A 17,636-nucleotide genomic window follows, 5' to 3' on the forward strand; every position below is an offset into this window, starting at 1 on the left:
CATTTTCATGTTCATAACTGTGCACTCTCCTCAAACAATAGCATGGTATTCTTTCACTGTAATAGCTACTGTACACTGGACATTGCAGTTAGATTAACAAAAACATAAGCTTTGTGCCAATATCAGATATGTCTATGTCCTGAGAAATGTTCTTATTACTTACAACCTCATGCTAATCACATTAGCCTACTTTAGCTCAACCGTCCCGCGGGGGGACCCACTGATCCTGTAGAGGTTTTAAGAGGTTAAAACTGCCATTGTTGGTAAACGGCTCGTAAGTAAGCATTTCACTGTAAAGTCTACACCTGTTGAATTCGGCGCATGAGACAAATAAAATTGGATTTGATCTGTAATTGCACTGTTATTATGATTTTGTTACAGAAGTAGCAACAATTTCAATAATTCACCATGACCGTCCTGCTAAAGGTCCCACTAGTACATATCTTACTGTAGATGGTGCTCTGTAGCTGACTTTAACAAGAGGAACTTAAGAGTGAAACTTTACTTTTTTTGTATCCATTTTTTTAGCATTCACCACTCTTCTCTGTTTCTGGCAGTTTTTTGTTACAGACTCACATAAGGACTTTTCTGGAAAGGTCTTTCTCCCCAGGATGGTGTTTCCTGTTGCACTCTTCCCTGCTCCAGTCTTCCCCAGCAGAACTATTCTCAGATCAGCTGGCTGTACTGAATCTGTGGAAGTACAAATGGTAACACATTTTATCATTATCAACTAGCAAAGTCATTTAATTAGATTCACAGTGACATCATTATCAGCTAACAGCAACAGTGAAGACTAGCTATTGCATCACTAGTTTTTTTTGTCCAATACAACTGTTATTTTACCTGCATGGCAGTCATTCTCCACGGGATAGATTGATGAAACACCTATGGGTGTGGATCTTTCATAATCCATCTACAGTTAATTCAAGGATTACATAGTATACTCTGAAATATGTGTTATTTATGAGAGAATAATGTGATCTGAATTTTTGTACATTGGTTGGCTTGGTGAACCAATGCATAAACCGTATGCTCTACAGAAGGTTACCCATTCGCTGTTTGACAACAGAGGAAATTGGGGTTTATTAATTCTCTAACCATCTTTCTTCTTTTGGGGTGGCAGGTAGCCTAGTGGTTAGAGCATTGGGCCAGTAACTGAAAGATTTCTAAATCAAATCCCCGAGCTGACAAGGTAAAAATCTGTCGTTCTGCCCCTGAACAAGGCAGTTAACCCACTGTTCCCCGGTAGGCCGTCATTGTAAATAATAATTTGTTCTTAACTGACTTGCCTAGTTAAATAAAGGTAAAATAAATAAAAAATCTGAATTGGAGTCATACTCTATCTTCAGAGCTTGTGCTGCTGGGTGACCTAAACTGGGAAATGCTTAGCACTCCGGCCATCCTACAATCTAAGCGTGATGCCCTCAATCTCACACAAATTATCAATGAACCTACCAGGTACAACCCCAAATCCGTAAACACGGGCACCCTCATAGATATCATCCTAACTAACTTGCCCTCTAAATACACCTCTGTTGTTTTTAACCAAGACCTCAGCGATCACTGCCTCATTGCCTGCATCCGTAATGGGTCTGCGGTCAAACGACCTCCCCTCATCACTGTCAAAAGCTCCCTGAAACACTTCAGCGGGCAGGCCTTTCTAATCGACCTGGCCGGGGTATCCTGGAAGGATATTGACCTCATCAGGTCAGTAGAGAATGCCTGGTTATTCTTTAAAAATGCCTTCCTCACCATCTTAAATAAACATACCCCATTCAAAAAAATGTAGAACCAGGAACAGATATAGCCCTTGGTTCCCTCCAGACCTGACTGCCCTTGACCAGCACAAAAACATCCTGTGGTGTTCTACATTAGCATCGAACAGCCCCTGTGATATGCAACTTTTCAGGGAAGTTAGGAACCAATATACACAGGCAGTTAGGAAAGCCAAGGCTAGCTTGTTCAAGCAGAAATTTGCTTCCTGCAACACAAACTCAAAAAAGTTCTGGCACACTGTAAAGTCCATGGAGAATAAGAGCACCTCCTCCCAGCTGCCCACTGCACTGAGGCTAGAAAACTCTGTCACCACCGATAAATCCACGATAATTGAGAATTTCAATAAGCATTTTTCTATGGCTGGCTATGCTTTCCACCTGGCTACCCCTACCCCGGTCAACAGCCCTGCACCCCCCACAACAACTCGCCCAAGCCTCCCCCATTTCTCCTTCTCCCAAATCCAGTTAGTTGATGTTCTGAAAGAGTTGCAAAATCTGGACCCCTACAAATCAGCCAGGCTAGACAATCTGGACCCTTTCTTTCTAAAATGATCTGCCGAAATTGTTGCAACCCCTATTACTAGCCTGTTCAACCTCTCTTTCGTGTCGTCTGAGATTCATAAAGATTGGAAATCAACTATCTATCCTACCCTGCCTTTCTAAGGTCTTCGAAAGCAAAGTTAACAAACAGATTACCGACCATTTAGAATCCCACCGTACCTTCTCCGCTATGCAATCTGGTTTCAGAGCTGGTCATTGGTGCACCTCAGCCACGCTCAAGGTCCTAAACGATATCCTAACCGCCATCGATAAGAAACAATACTGTGCAGCCGTATTCACTGACCTGGCCAAGGCTTTAGACTCTGTCAATCACCACATCCTTATCGGCAGACTCAACAGCCTTGGTTTCTCAAATGATTGCCTCGCCTGGTTCACCAATTACTTCTCCAATAGAGTTCAGTGTGTCAAATCGGAGGGCCTGTTGTCCCGGCCTCTGGCAGTCTCTATGGGGGTGCCACAGGGTTAAATTCTTGGGCCGACTCTCTTCTCTGTATACATCAATGATGCCGCTCTTGCTGCTGGTGAGTCTCTGATACACCTCTACGCAGACGACACCATTCTGTATACTTCTGGCCCTTCTTTGGACACGGTGTTAACTACCCTCCAGACGAGCTTCAATGCCATACAAGTCTCCTTCCGTGGCCTCCAGCTGCTCTTAAATACAAGTAAAACTAAATGCATGCTCTTCAACCGATCGCTGCCCATACCTGCCCGCGCATCCAGCATCATAACTCTGGACGGTTCTGACTTAGAATATGTGGACAACTACAAATACCTAGGTGTCTGGTTAGACTGTAAACTCTCCTTCCAGACTCACATCAAACATCTCCAATCCAAAATTAAATCTAGAATTGGCTTCCTATTCCGCAACAAAGCATCCTTCACTCATGCTGCCAAACATACCCTTGTAAAACTGACCATCCTACCGATCCTCGAGTTCGGCGATGTCATTTACAAAATAGCCTCCAACACTCTACTCAACAAATTGGATGCAGTCTATCACAGTGCCATCCGTTTTGTCACCAAAGCCCCATATACTACCCACCACTGCGACCTGTACACTCTCGTTGGCTGGCCCTCGCTTCATACTCGTCGCCAAACCCGCTGGCTCCAGGTCATCTACAAGACCCTGCTAGGTAAAGCCCCGCCTTATCTCAGCTCGCTGGTCACCATAGCAGCACCCACCCGTAGCACGCGCTCCAAGCAGGTATATCTCTCTGGTCATCCCCAAAGCCAATTCCTTGTTGGCCGCCTCTCCTTCCAGTTCTCTGCTGCCAATGACTGGAACGAACTGCAAAAATCACTGAAACTGGAGACTCTTATCTCCCTCACTAGCTTTAAGCTCCAACTGTCAGAGCAGCTCACAGATCGCTGCACCTGTACATAGCCCATCTGTAAACAGCCCATCCAACTACCTCATCTCCTACAGTATTTATTTATTTATCTTGCTCCTTTGCACCTCAGTATTTCTACTTTGCACATTCATCTACTGCACATCTACCATTCAAGTGTTTAATTGCTATATTGTATTTACCTCGCCACTATGGCCTAAACTTGTTTTTCTACTGTATTATTGACTGTATGTTTGTTTACTCCATGTGTAACTCTGTGTTGTTGTATGTGTCAAACTGCTTTGCTTTATCTTGGCCAGGTCGCAGTTGGAAATGAGAACTTGTTCTGAACTGGCATACCTGGTTAAATAAAGGTGAAATAAATAAAATAAATACTCACCGAAGTCTGGCATCTCTTCCTCCTCAAGTAAAGGAACTGTAGTACATTAAACAATACATGTCTAATTGTATATCCGGTTCAGATTGACAGCTGTACAGTTTTTCTTATTTAATGGAACTTTTCAAAATGTTTTTGTGAATCACATATGTTTTTATAAGTTATAAAGCTGTTATGTAACACTCACTACGCTCCTCTGCCATGATGATTTTTTTATCTCACGTTTGAGGACTGAAGTTGATCCCAGGAAAGGTCCTTCAGCTCTCTTCTCCGCCTCACAGAAGTCCAGGTGAAGTTGAGTGCTTCTCTCTCTCTTGCCTTTAAGAAGGAGGATTGTGTTGTGGGAGGTACATGTGGGTTTCATCCCAAATGGCACCCTGTTCACTTTATAGTGCACTAGGGCCCTGGTCAAAGTAGTGCACAATAAAGGGAATATGATGCCATTTGTGACACATCCCACATGAGTCAATGTCTTTCCTTCTATCTCTTTAGATACCTATCTGGTCTTTTACCAGAGCTGTATGGAATGTATTTTGCTGTTTTGAAGCAATCAACATGTCTAGTCATGTTTCCTAACATGGAAAGAGAACCTGTAGGTACCTGACATGATGATAATAGATTAAAACAGTCATGAGATTATTCAGGTCAGGCTCACTAGCATGGTGACTATAGTATTATATTTGTCCTATTTAACTCTTGTAGTGTGTAGTAGTGTGTAGTAGTGTGTAGTAGTGTGTGGTAGTGTGTAGTAGTGTGTAGTAGTGTGTAGTAGTGTGTAGTAGTGTGTACTTGTGGGAATTGGAATGTGTTTGTTGCATATCCCAACTCCCCCTGAGACGTCTGTGGAGAGTGGGGTCAAAGCCATGGTCAGACATTTTTCTGCCTGACCAATGAATCCCAGCCCATGTCTGTCTATGCAGTATTGGATTGAATCCCAGGCTATGTGCGATCAATGTGCAGCTATATACAGGGAGTACCAGTACCAGATCAATGTGGAGCTATATACAGGGAGTACCAGTACCAGATCAATGTGGAGCTATATACAGGGAGTACCAGTACCAGATCAATGTGCAGCTATATACAGGAAGTACCAGTACCAGATCAATGTGGAGCTATATACAGGGAGTACCAGTACCAGATCACTGTGGAGCTATATACAGGGAGTACCAGTACCAGATCACTGTGGAGCTATATACAGGGAGTACCAGTACCAGATCAATGTGCAGCTATATACAGGAAGTACCAGTACCAGATCAATGTGGAGCTATATACAGGGAGTACCAGTATCAGATCACTGTGGAGCTATATACAGGGAGTACCAGTACCAGATCAATGTGGAGCTATATACAGGGAGTACCAGTATCAGATCACTGTGGAGCTATATACAGGGAGTACCAGATCACTGTGCAGCTATATACAGGGAGTACCAGATCACTGTGGAGCTATATACAGGAAGTACCAGATCAATATGGAGCTATATACAGGGAGTACCAGTACCAGATCACCGTGGAGCTATATACAGGGAGTACCAGATCACTGTGGAGCTATATACAGGGAGTACCAGTACCAGATCACCGTGGAGCTATATACAGGGAGTACCAGTACCAGATCACTGTGGAGCTATATACATGGAGTACCAGATCACTGTGCATCTATATACAGGGAGTACCAGACGACTGTGCAGCTATATACAGGAAGTACCAGTACCAGATCACTGTGGAGCTATATACAGGGAGTACCAGTACCAGATCACTGTGGAGCTATATACAGGAAGTACCAGTACCAGATCACTGTGGAGCTATATACAGGGAGTACCAGTACCAGATCACTGTGGAGCTATATACAGGAAGTACCAGTACCAGATCACTGTGGAGCTATATACAGGGAGTACCAGTACCAGATCACTGTGGAGCTATATACAGGGAGTACCAGTACCAGATCAATGTGGAGCTATATACAGGGAGTACCAGTACCAGATCACTGTGGAGCTATATACAGGAAGTACCAGTACCAGATCACTGTGGAGCTATATACAGGAAGTACCAGATCAATGTGCAGCTATATACAGGGAGTACCAGATCACTGTGGAGCTATATACAGGGAGTACCCGTACCAGATCAATGTGGAGCTATATACAGGGAGTACCCGTACCAGATCAATGTGGAGCTATATACAGGGAGTACCAGTACCAGATCAATGTGGAGCTATATACAGGGAGTACCAGTACCAGATCAATGTGGAGCTATATACAGGAAGTACCAGTACCAGATCACTGTGGAGCTATATACAGGAAGTACCAGATCAATGTGCAGCTATATACAGGAAGTACCAGTACCAGATCACTGTGGAGCTATATACAGGAAGTACCAGATCAATGTGCAGCTATATACAGGGAGTACCAGTACCAGATCAATGTGGAGCTATATACAGGAAGTACCAGATCAATGTGCAGCTATATACAGGAAGTACCAGTACCAGATCACTGTGGAGCTATATACAGGAAGTACCAGTACCAGATCACTGTGGAGCTATATACAGGAAGTACCAGATCAATGTGCAGCTATATACAGGAAGTACCAGTACCAGATCAATGTGCAGCTATATACAGGGAGTACCAGTACCAGATCACTGTGCATCTATATACAGGGAGTACCAGTACCAGATCACTGTGGAGCTATATACAGGGAGTACCAGTACCAGATCACTGTGGAGCTATATACAGGGAGTACCAGTACCAGATCACTGTGCATCTATATACAGGGAGTACCAGTAACAGATCACTGTGCATCTATATACAGGGAGTACCAGTACCAGATCACTGTGGAGCTATATACAGGAAGTACCAGATCAATGTGCAGCTATATACAGGAAGTACCAGTACCAGATCACTGTGCATCTATATACAGGGAGTACCAGTACCAGATCACTGTGGAGCTATATACAGGGAGTACCAGTACCAGATCACTGTGGAGCTATATACAGGGAGTACCAGTACCAGATCACTGTGCATCTATATACAGGAAGTACCAGTACCAGATCACTGTGCAGCTATATACAGGGAGTACCAGTACCAGATCAATGTGGAGCTATATACAGGGAGTACCAGTACCAGATCAATGTGGAGCTATATACAGGAAGTACCAGTACCAGATCAATGTGGAGCTATATACAGGGAGTACCAGATCACCGTGCATCTATATACAGTGCCTTAGGAAAGTGTTCAGACCCATTGACTTTTTCCACATTTTGTTAGGTTACAGCCTTATTCTAAAATTGATAAAATAGTTTTCCCCTCATCAATCTACAGACAATACCCCATAAAGATAAAGCAAAAACATGTTTTTAGAAATGTTTGCTAATTTATTAAAAATAAAATATATATATAATTTACAAATGTATTCAGAACCTTTACTCAGTACTTTGTTGAAGCACCTTTGGCAGTGATTACAACCTTGAGTCTTCTTGGGTATGACACTACAAGCTTGGCACACCTGTATTTGGGGAGTTTCTTCCATTCTTCTCTGCAGAATCTCTCAAGCTCTGTCAGGTTGGATGGGGAGCGTTGCTGAACATTTATTTTCAGGTCTCTCCAGAGATGTTTGATCGGGTTCAAGTCCATGCTCTGGCTGGGCCACTTAAGGACATTCAGAGACTTGTCCCGAAGCGACTCCTGCATTGTCTTGGCTGTGTGCGTATAGTCATTGTCCGGTTGGAAGGTGAATCTTCGCCCCAGTCTGAGGTCCTGAGCGCTCTGGAGCAGGTTTTCATCAAGGAGCTCTCTGTACTTTGCTCTGTTCATCTTTGCCTCGATCCTGACTAGTCTCCCAGTCCCTGCCGCTGAAAAACATCCCCACAGCTGATAATGCCACCACCATGCTTCACCATAGGGATGGTGCCAGGTTTTCCAGACGTGACACTTGGCATTCAGGCCAAAGAGTTCAATCTTGGTTTAATCAGACCAGAGCATCTTGTTTCTTTGTTGTACCACTACAAGGTAGCTGAGGTAGCATGTACATGAAGGCAGGGTAAAGTGTGTGTGTGTGTAGGGGGGGGGGGTGATCAATGCATTGTGAGTCAGTGAGTGTGTTCTAAGATATCTTTGTGATTATTAAGAGGCTTATAGAACTTATGAGCTGTTTATAGCGACCACAGTCCAAGCTTTAATTTATCAAGTCTATTTTAGCCAGAGATGTAAAGTTAGAATCTACAATGTCTTCAGAAAATATTCACATCCCTTGACTTTTTCAACATTTTGTTGTGTCTCAGCCCAGTCAAAACTGTTCGCTGCTCTGGCACCCCAATGGTGGAACAAACTCCCTCACGACGCCAGGTCAGCGGAGTCAATCACCACCTTCCGGAGACACCTGAAACCCCACCTCTTTAAGGAATACCTAGGATAGGATAAAGTAATCCTTCTAACCCCCCCCCCTTAAAAGAGTTAGATGCACTATTGTAAAGTGGTTGTTCCACTGGATATCATAAGGTGAATGCACCAATTTGTAAGTCGCTCTGGATAAGAGTGTCTGCTAAATGACTTAAATGTAAATGTAATGTAAATGTGTTTCAGGCTGAATTAAAAATGTATTAAATTGAGATTGTGTCACCGGCCTACACACAATACCCAATAATGTCAAAGTAGAATTATGTTTCTAGAAATGTATACAAATTAATTAAAAATGAAAAGCTGAAATGTCTTGAGTCAATAAGTAATCCACCCCTTTGTTATGGCAAGTCTAAATAAGTTCAGGAGTAAAAATGTCCTTAATAACATTTGCCATAATAAGTTGCATGGACTCACTCTGTGTGCAATAATAGTGTTTACCATGATGTTTGAATGACTACCTCATCTCTGTACTTTACACATACAATTATCTGTAAGGTCCCTCAGTCGAGCAGTGACATTCAAACACAGATTCAACCATAAAGCCTGGAATGTTTTACAATTCCTCGCAAAGAAGGGCACCTACAGTATTGGTAGATGGGTAAAAACTATACAAAACATGCATCCTGTTTACAATAAGGCACTAAAGTAAAACTGCAAAAAATGTGGCAAAGACATTAACTTTATGTCCTGAATACAAAGTTTTATGTTTGGGGCAAATCCAACACAGCATATCACTGAGTACCACTTTTAATTTTCAAGCATGGTGGTGGCTGCGTCATGTTATGGCTATACTTGTCATCGGAAAGGTTTATTTTAGGTTAAAAAGAAACGGAATAGAGCTAAGCACGGGCAAAAATGTAGAGGAAAACCATGTTCAGTCTGCCTTCCAACAGACACTGGGAGACAAATTAATCTTTCAGCAGGACAATAACCTAAAACACAAGGCCAAATCTACACTGGAGTTGCTTACCAAGAAGCCATTAAATGTTCCTGAGTGGCCTTGTTACAGTTTTTACTTAAATCGGCTTGAAAATCTATGGCAAGACTTGAATAGCTGTCTAGCAATGATCAACAACCAACTTGACAGAGATGTAATATTTTTTAAAGAATAATGTGAAAATATTGTACAATCCGGGTGTGTAAAACTCCTAGACTTACCCAGAAAGACTCACAGCTCAAGAGTGTAAATACTTAAATACGGTAAACATAATAGTTTCTAGTCATCTCTCCTTCTTCCTTCAGGCTTCTTTTTCTTCTTTGGACTTTATATGGCGGTTCAAATCAATTCAAAGTTTATTTGTCACGTGTGCCGAATACAACAGGTGTGAAAGGCAACTAACTGTATTAAGGTGCATTACCACAACCAACCTCAGTTCATCTTTCAATCACCCATGTGAGTATGTGCTCCTAAAAACCAATGAGTAGCTGGCACGAGGGTATGTGCTCCTAAAAACCAATGAGTAGCTGGCACGAGGGTATGTGCTCCTAAAAACCAATGAGTAGATGGCACGAGGGTATGTGCTCCTAAAAACCAATGGGTAGATGGCACGAGGGTATGTGCTCCTAAAAACCAATGGGTAGATGGCACGAGGGTATGTGCTCCTAAAAACCAATGGGTAGATGGCACGAGGGTATGTGCTCCTAAAAACCAATGGGTAGATGGCACGAGGGTATGTGCTCCTAAAAACCAATGGGTAGATGGCACGAGGGTATGTGCTCCTAAAAACCAATGGGTAGATGGCACGAGGGTATGTGCTCCTAAAAACCAATGGGTAGATGGCACGAGGGTATGTGCTCCTAAAAACCAATGGGTAGATGGCACGAGGGTATGTGCTCCTAAAAACCAATGGGTAGATGGCACGAGGGTATGTGCTCCTAAAAACCAATGGGTAGATGGCACGAGGGTATGTGCTCCTAAAAACCAATGGGTAGATGGCACGAGGGTATGTGCTCCTAAAAACCAATGGGTAGATGGCACGAGGGTATGTGCTCCTAAAAACCAATGAGTAGATGGCACGAGGGTATGTGCTCCTAAAAACCAATGGGTAGATGGCACGAGGGTATGTGCTCCTAAAAACCAATGGGTAGATGGCACGAGGGTATGTGCTCCTAAAAACCAATGGGTAGATGGCACGAGGGTATGTGCTCCTAAAAACCAATGGGTAGATGGCACGAGGGTATGTGCTCCTAAAAACCAATGGGTAGATGGCACGAGGGTATGTGCTCCTAAAAACCAATGGGTAGATGGCACGAGGGTATGTGCTCCTAAAAACCAATGGGTAGATGGCACGAGGGTATGTGCTCCTAAAAACCAATGGGTAGATGGCACGAGGGTATGTGCTCCTAAAAACCAATGGGTAGATGGCACGAGGGTATGTGCTCCTAAAAACCAATGGGTAGATGGCACGAGGGTATGTGCTCCTAAAAACCAATGGGTAGATGGCACGAGGGTATGTGCTCCTAAAAACCAATGGGTAGATGGCACGAGGGTATGTGCTCCTAAAAACCAATGGGTAGATGGCACGAGGGTATGTGCTCCTAAAAACCAATGGGTAGATGGCACGAGGGTATGTGCTCCTAAAAACCAATGGGTAGATGGCACGAGGGTATGTGCTCCTAAAAACCAATGGGTAGATGGCACGAGGGTATGTGCTCCTAAAAACCAATGGGTAGATGGCACGAGGGTATGTGCTCCTAAAAACCAATGGGTAGATGGCACGAGGGTATGTGCTCCTAAAAACCAATGGGTAGATGGCACGAGGGTATGTGCTCCTAAAAACCAATGGGTAGATGGCACGAGGGTATGTGCTCCTAAAAACCAATGGGTAGATGGCACGAGGGTATGTGCTCCTAAAAACCAATGGGTAGATGGCACGAGGGTATGTGCTCCTAAAAACCAATGGGTAGATGGCACGAGGGTATGTGCTCCTAAAAACCAATGGGTAGATGGCACGAGGGTATGTGCTCCTAAAAACCAATGGGTAGATGGCACGAGGGTATGTGCTCCTAAAAACCAATGGGTAGATGGCACGAGGGTATGTGCTCCTAAAAACCAATGGGTAGATGGCACGAGGGTATGTGCTCCTAAAAACCAATGGGTAGATGGGAGAGTCAGGACTTGCAGCGTGTTCAGCGCCACAAATATAACCAAGTTCTATTTTAGCGCCTGGCAACACAAACGTTCGTCGACGCGCATGAGCTGTGTGGGTGCAATGATTGAATAACATGCAAAACAACAACATGTAACACAACAACATGTGGAATAAGTCAAGGGGTATGAATACTTTCTGAAGGCCCTGTAGATAGTGTATATGTATAGTCTAGTGAATGTGAATAGAGTCAGTGCAGATAACTATTAACCATTAATTTACTATTTAGCAGTCTTATTGCTATGTAGCAGTGTTTTGGCTTGGAGGTAGAAGCTGAACCTGTTGTTCTGAGAGCTGATGCTCCGGGACAGTTTAAGGCTTGGTTGGCTGGAGATAATTATCCTGCTAAGTGCTAAGCTCCACCTCTGTCCCTGCGACCCATCAGACCAGAGTGTGTTGTGTTCAAGGTCACCACTAGATGGACCCATCAGACCAAATAGGGGAAAAGAGCCAAAGCGCAACGATGAATTCAGTTGTTAATAGGTATTTACTATAAACTCCTCACAATAGCTTGCATACATCTGCATATATATTTTACAATACAAATGCAAAAACAAATTTGTAGACATTTGCAAAAAATATATATATTTTTCATCTGCATAAGAAGGATTAGTTGCATTCCCATCCCTACCAGAAGATATTGGCATATATTTTATTTAATCTTTATTTAACTGGGCAAGTCAGTTAAGAACAAATTCTTATTTACAATGACGGCCTACTAGCAAAAATTGGGTCGTTTTCACTTGTTTTTGCTGTTCTCAAAATAGCATGTAAACGTTTTTTTATTGTATAGAAATGCTGTAAATGAGTTGTAACTTTCAAAATAAATCCTGGGTAGGGGAACTACAAGACAGGAACTACAATGGTACTACAATGGAACTACAAGACAGGTACTACAAGACAGGTACTACAATGGTACTACAAGACAGGTACTGCAATGATACTACAAGACAGGTACTACAAGACAGGTACTACAAGACAGGTACTCCAGTGGAACTACAAGACAGGTACTACAAGACAGGTACTCCAGTGGAACTACAAGACAGGTACTGCAATGATACTACAAGACAGGTACTACAAGACAGGTACTACAAGACAGGTACTCCAGTGGAACTACAAGACAGGTACTGCAATGGAACTACAAGACAGGTACTACAAGACAGGTACTCCAGTGGAACTACAAGACAGGTACTACAAGACAGGTACTCCAGTGGAACTACAAGACAGGTACTGCAATGGTACTTCAAGACAGGTACTACAAGACAGGTACTCCAATGTAATCAGATGATAAATAACCTATGATAACTAGTTGGTATATCTAGTGCTGCACTCCGCGCTACTCACACGGACAGCACACACACCTCCCCCACTCACTGCTAGAGCAGACCTTAATCTCTCCCTCACACATTAACAGCTCAGGTTAATAACATAGCTAAAACAATTTATTTTCAGCCGCTTCCCTCCCTCTGATCGGAATGAGTCTTCACCCCAGATTCTCTTCTTTATAAGTGTAATTCTATTTGTGTATTTGTGTAATGTAGGATTTGTGCAATTTAGTTTTACTTCTGTGTTTTTTGTTAGCAATAGGGTAATAGTGTAATAATTCAATTCTCTTTTTTATTTGTATTTATATACACTACAATTTGTTTCTACTTGTCTTTGTTACTTCTTTTTGACATTTATGAGTCTTATATTTCTATATATTTGCATATTTATATAGTCTTAAATGTTATGGTGATTTATTTGTTTTGTTCCAAATGACTGAATAAAAATTACACTTAGTGCAGAATGGTGCCTTTTTTTTGGCGGGGGGGACTGCTGAAACGGGGGTTCGCCCAGGGAGCCATACAAGCTAGAACCGCCACTGTACGGTCTGATATATCACAGCTGTCAGCCAATCAGCATTCAGGACTCAAACCACCCAGTTTATAATGAGCATTATATCACAGGTGTACAAGACTGTTCTCTACTGTGCAACAGCCAACTGCCCCACTGGGACTAAACACCTCCTTCTGTAACTGGATTCTGGACTTCCTGACGGGCCGCCCTCAGGTTGTAAGGGTAGGCAATAACACATCTTCCGCGATGACCTTCAACACGGGGGCCCCTCAGGGGTGCATGCTTAGTCCTCTCCTGTACGCCCTGTTCACCCACAACTGCGTGGCCAAGCACAACTCCATCACCATCATTAAGATTGCTACAACACAACGGTGGAAGGCCTGATCACCGACAGCAACAGCCCATAGGAAGGAGGTCTGAGACCTGGCAGTGTGGTGCCAGGACAACAACCTCTCCCTCAACGTGAGCAAGACAAAGGAGCTGATTGTGGACTACAGGAAAAGGAGGTCCAAACATGCCCCCATTCACATCGACGGGGCTGTAGTGGAGCGGGTCAAGAGCTTCTGGTTCCTTTGTGTGCACATCACAAACAAACTATCATGGTTCGAACACACCAAGACAGTCGTAAAGAGGGCACGACAATGCCTATTCCCCCTCAGGAGACAGAAAAAATTTGGCATGTGTCCTCAGATCCTCAAAAAGTTCTACAGCCGCTCCATTGAAAGCATCCTGACTGGCTGCATCACTGCCTGGCATCCGACCGTAAGGCGCAAGAGAGGATAGTGCGTACGGTCCAGCACATCACTGGGGTCAAGCTTCTTGCCACCCAGGACCTCTATACTAGGCAGTGTCAGAGGAAGGCCCAAAAAAAAGACTCCAGCCACCCGGTAACGGTACTCCCTCTATTAAGCCTCGTTGATATTTGTATTGTGTTATTTTTATTTATTTTTTTACTTTAGTTAAATATTTTCTTAACTCTTTTCTTAAAACTGCATTACTGGTTAAGGGCTTGTAAGTAAACATTTCACACTAAAGTCTACACCTGTTGTATTAGGCGCATGTGACAAATAACATTTTGATTTCGTTTGATATGATCGCTCTACTGGTATAATGAGGACAGCTGTCTCCCTCATCATTCTCTACTGGTACAATGAGGACAGCTGTCTCCCTCATCATTATCTACTGGTACAATGAGGACAGCTGTCTCCCTCATCATTCTCTACTGGTACAATGAGGACAGCTCTCTCCCTCATCATTATCTACTGGTACAATGAGGACAGCTCTCTCCCTCATCATTCTCTACTGGTACAATGAGGACAGCTCTCTCCCTCATCATTCTCTACTGGTACCATGAGGACAGCTGTCTCCCTCATCATCTCTACTGGTACCATGAGGACAGCTGTCTCCCTCATCATTATCTACTGGTACCATGAGGACAGCTGTCTCCCTCATCATTCTCTACTGGTACCATGAGGACAGCTGTCTCCCTCATCTCTCTCTACTGGTACCATGAGGACAGTTGTCTCCCTCATCTCTCTACTGGTACCATGAGGACAGTTGTCTCCCTCATCATTCTCTACTGGTACCATGAGGACAGCTGTCTCCCTCATCATTCTCTACTGGTATCATGAGGACTGCTGTCTCCCTCATCATTCTCTACTGGTATCATGAGGACAGCTCAAATTGGAAATAACATGTTTGCTGTGAAACATAAATTAAGGCTAGATTTCAAGTTCATTTTGGATTTGTAATGCGATATTTAGCAGGTCAAAGGTCAACTCTGGTGAAAATTGTCCAATTTTAATAGATTTATGTGGAATATCCTGAAATGTTCAACAAAAACTGAGTGCCTCATCAAACATCAACAATTCGACTATATCATTTCTGCATTAGTAGTTTTTTTCCATACAGTTATTATGCTTTCAGACATAACAACAAGCTCATTGGAAATGATCTGTATTTGTGTGTCATAAGGAACATGAATGGTGTTACGGATACAAGTGTTCTGTGTGTATCCTGTGCATTTCTTTTCTCTCCTTCTCCCCTACTCACAGGTGACAATCATCATTCACCAATCAGTCATCAATCAGTCGCTAATCGGAAGACACCTGCTCCTTTTCCCTTAGTATTGTGTTTGTTATGGTGTTTGAGTGTTTGTTTAATGGTGGGAAAAGGGGGTAACCAAAATAAGACGCCCTTGGGCATACACTACCCATAGGTAAACGTTGTTAAAAACACTAGTTAGAACTGGGCGGACCACTCCCTGTATTTATTGGTTAGTTGTTGTTGGAATAGGCTAGTCTAGCTTGGGGGTGTTTTTGGATTATTATTGTTTCATTCCTTGGGTCCAGCTCAGCCCCTTTCCTGCTCCCCCCCTTTACCGTGTGTTTAGAAATAAACCCTGAGTGTTTGACGGTAGATCTTAGTTGTCGTGGTTATTTCGTTTTCACTCTTTGTCACTACTATAATTTGCATGAGTTATGTTACGGGTCCCATCACCATCCCCCCCTAGACTGTAGGGCCGAAGGGATTTGTAACAAATGGTATTTTTAAATGCCCATAAACCCATTGCATACCAGCTGGAACTGGAACAGCTGCCGTTTAGTAAACACTGTTTGACTGAACCACTGAGACCTTGCTTCCCTTATTTTAATACAACCACTACAGGGCGGCCTAGTGGTTAGAGTGTTGGGCCAGTAACCGAAAGGTTGCTACACTCTTAGAAAAAAATGTGCTATAAAGAACCTTAAAGGGTTCTTCGGCTGTCCCCATAGGAGAAACCTTTGAATAACAATGTTTGGTTCCATGTAGAAGCCTTCCCACATAGGGAACCAAAAAAGAACCGAAAACGGTTATCCTATGGGAACAGACGAAGAACCCTTTTGGAACCCTTTTTAACACGCGTGTAGTTCTAATCCCCGAGCTGACAACTGCTCCCCAGGTGGTAAATATGGCAGTCTGCCCCTGCACCTCTCCAATTCAGAGAGGTTGGGTTAAAAGTGGAAGTCAAGTTTTGGTTGGACCTTGTGTGCAATTGATGATAAAAATATATTATATTAAATCATTTTAATATCAGTGACAGAGGGAAGTTGTATCATTATGCTGTAGTGTTCTAGTCATTTCATCTCAGTAAGGACAGGGAATTACAAGTAGTCTCATTTTCTTTTCTTTGCCATTCAACAGTAAAAGTTGTGTTTTTGCATTTCTGAGTAAAAGTCCCTTTGACTACTTATTGTTTCCGTGGCATTGCTATTAAATCTTCATGGTGTTGCTGCTAGAAATATGTTCATATTTTAACAAAAAGATTTCTAAATACATTTGTGAATAAACGTTCTTACCGTTTTCCTTCTCTTCTTCCTGGATGTTCTTAGAAAGCTGTTCTGTAGTTCATCAGCTCCACTTCTCAATGTAACTGGTTAGTTGGAAGTGAAGACAAATAATGATCTGAGATCCAACTATTCAGTCAGCTTTAACAGTGCTTCAAACTAGTGACCACACCCTCTACTGCTGTTTTACCAGAACAAAGACGTTTCTGAGAAACCTTTGAGTGTGTGTGTGCTGCTTATGGCTTTTCAGCGTAGTTATAGAGTACCATATCCTGTTTTTTGGACCATCAACTTCTCTTTTACCAGAACAGAGAAATATGTATGTATATGCAAGTGTGCATGTTACTGGAGGCAAAGTATGTGCCAAAAGAACTAATAATGCAGGTAATTGTTTTTCCTCATGAATCTTGTTCTGGAGACAACTCAGAGACAGGAGACATGAGGGCCCGCGACATGAGGGCCCGCGACATGAGGATCAGAGTGGTCACTAGCTGGCACAGCCACACAGTCATCAAATCTGATTTTTCTTTTTAAAGCAAGCTATTGTTATAAACTACTCAATTTATTAATTTCATAATAATTATTTGTAGCCTTGTGTTTTTTATTTACTAATTAATCCTAACCTTAACTACACTGGTAACTCTAATGCCTGACCCCAACCTTAAATTAAGACCAAAAAGCACATTTTTGTTTTCATGAATGAATAAAATAGTAAATAATGGATACTTCTCAGAAAGTTTTACTGTCAAGAGGAGTAAAACAAGGTTGTGCATGTCTTTTTATTATGGCCATCAAAATGTTAGCTATTAAAATCAGATCCAACAATAATACCAAGGGCCTAGAAATCCAGGGCTTAAAAACAAAGGTGTCATTG

The 17,636-nt window shown here is 42.7% G+C and overlaps 1 protein-coding gene across 2 annotated transcripts in view; it reads right to left on the reverse strand.

Annotated features, from left to right (window-relative positions):
• Positions 1–16,993, reverse strand: part of LOC139568296 (GTPase IMAP family member 7-like) — a 34,933-nt gene extending 17,940 nt beyond the window's left edge. The window contains exons 1-4 of one of the 2 annotated variants that reach the window (XM_071390044.1): positions 16,775–16,993; positions 4,252–4,382; positions 4,068–4,103; positions 577–690 (exon numbers count right to left, since the gene is read on the reverse strand). In XM_071390044.1, coding sequence (XP_071246145.1) covers positions 577–690; positions 4,068–4,103; positions 4,252–4,267 — 166 coding nt within the window. In that variant the 5' untranslated portion in view covers positions 4,268–4,382; positions 16,775–16,993. Of the gene's footprint in view, positions 1–576; positions 691–4,067; positions 4,104–4,251; positions 4,383–16,774 lie in introns of those variants that run through there. The other variant, XM_071390045.1, reaches the window with a different exon arrangement.
• Positions 16,994–17,636: the final 643 nt, after the last annotated feature.

Source organism: Salvelinus alpinus, chromosome 2 (assembly GCF_045679555.1).
Source record: "Salvelinus alpinus chromosome 2, SLU_Salpinus.1, whole genome shotgun sequence".
NCBI lineage: Eukaryota > Metazoa > Chordata > Actinopteri > Salmoniformes > Salmonidae > Salvelinus > Salvelinus alpinus.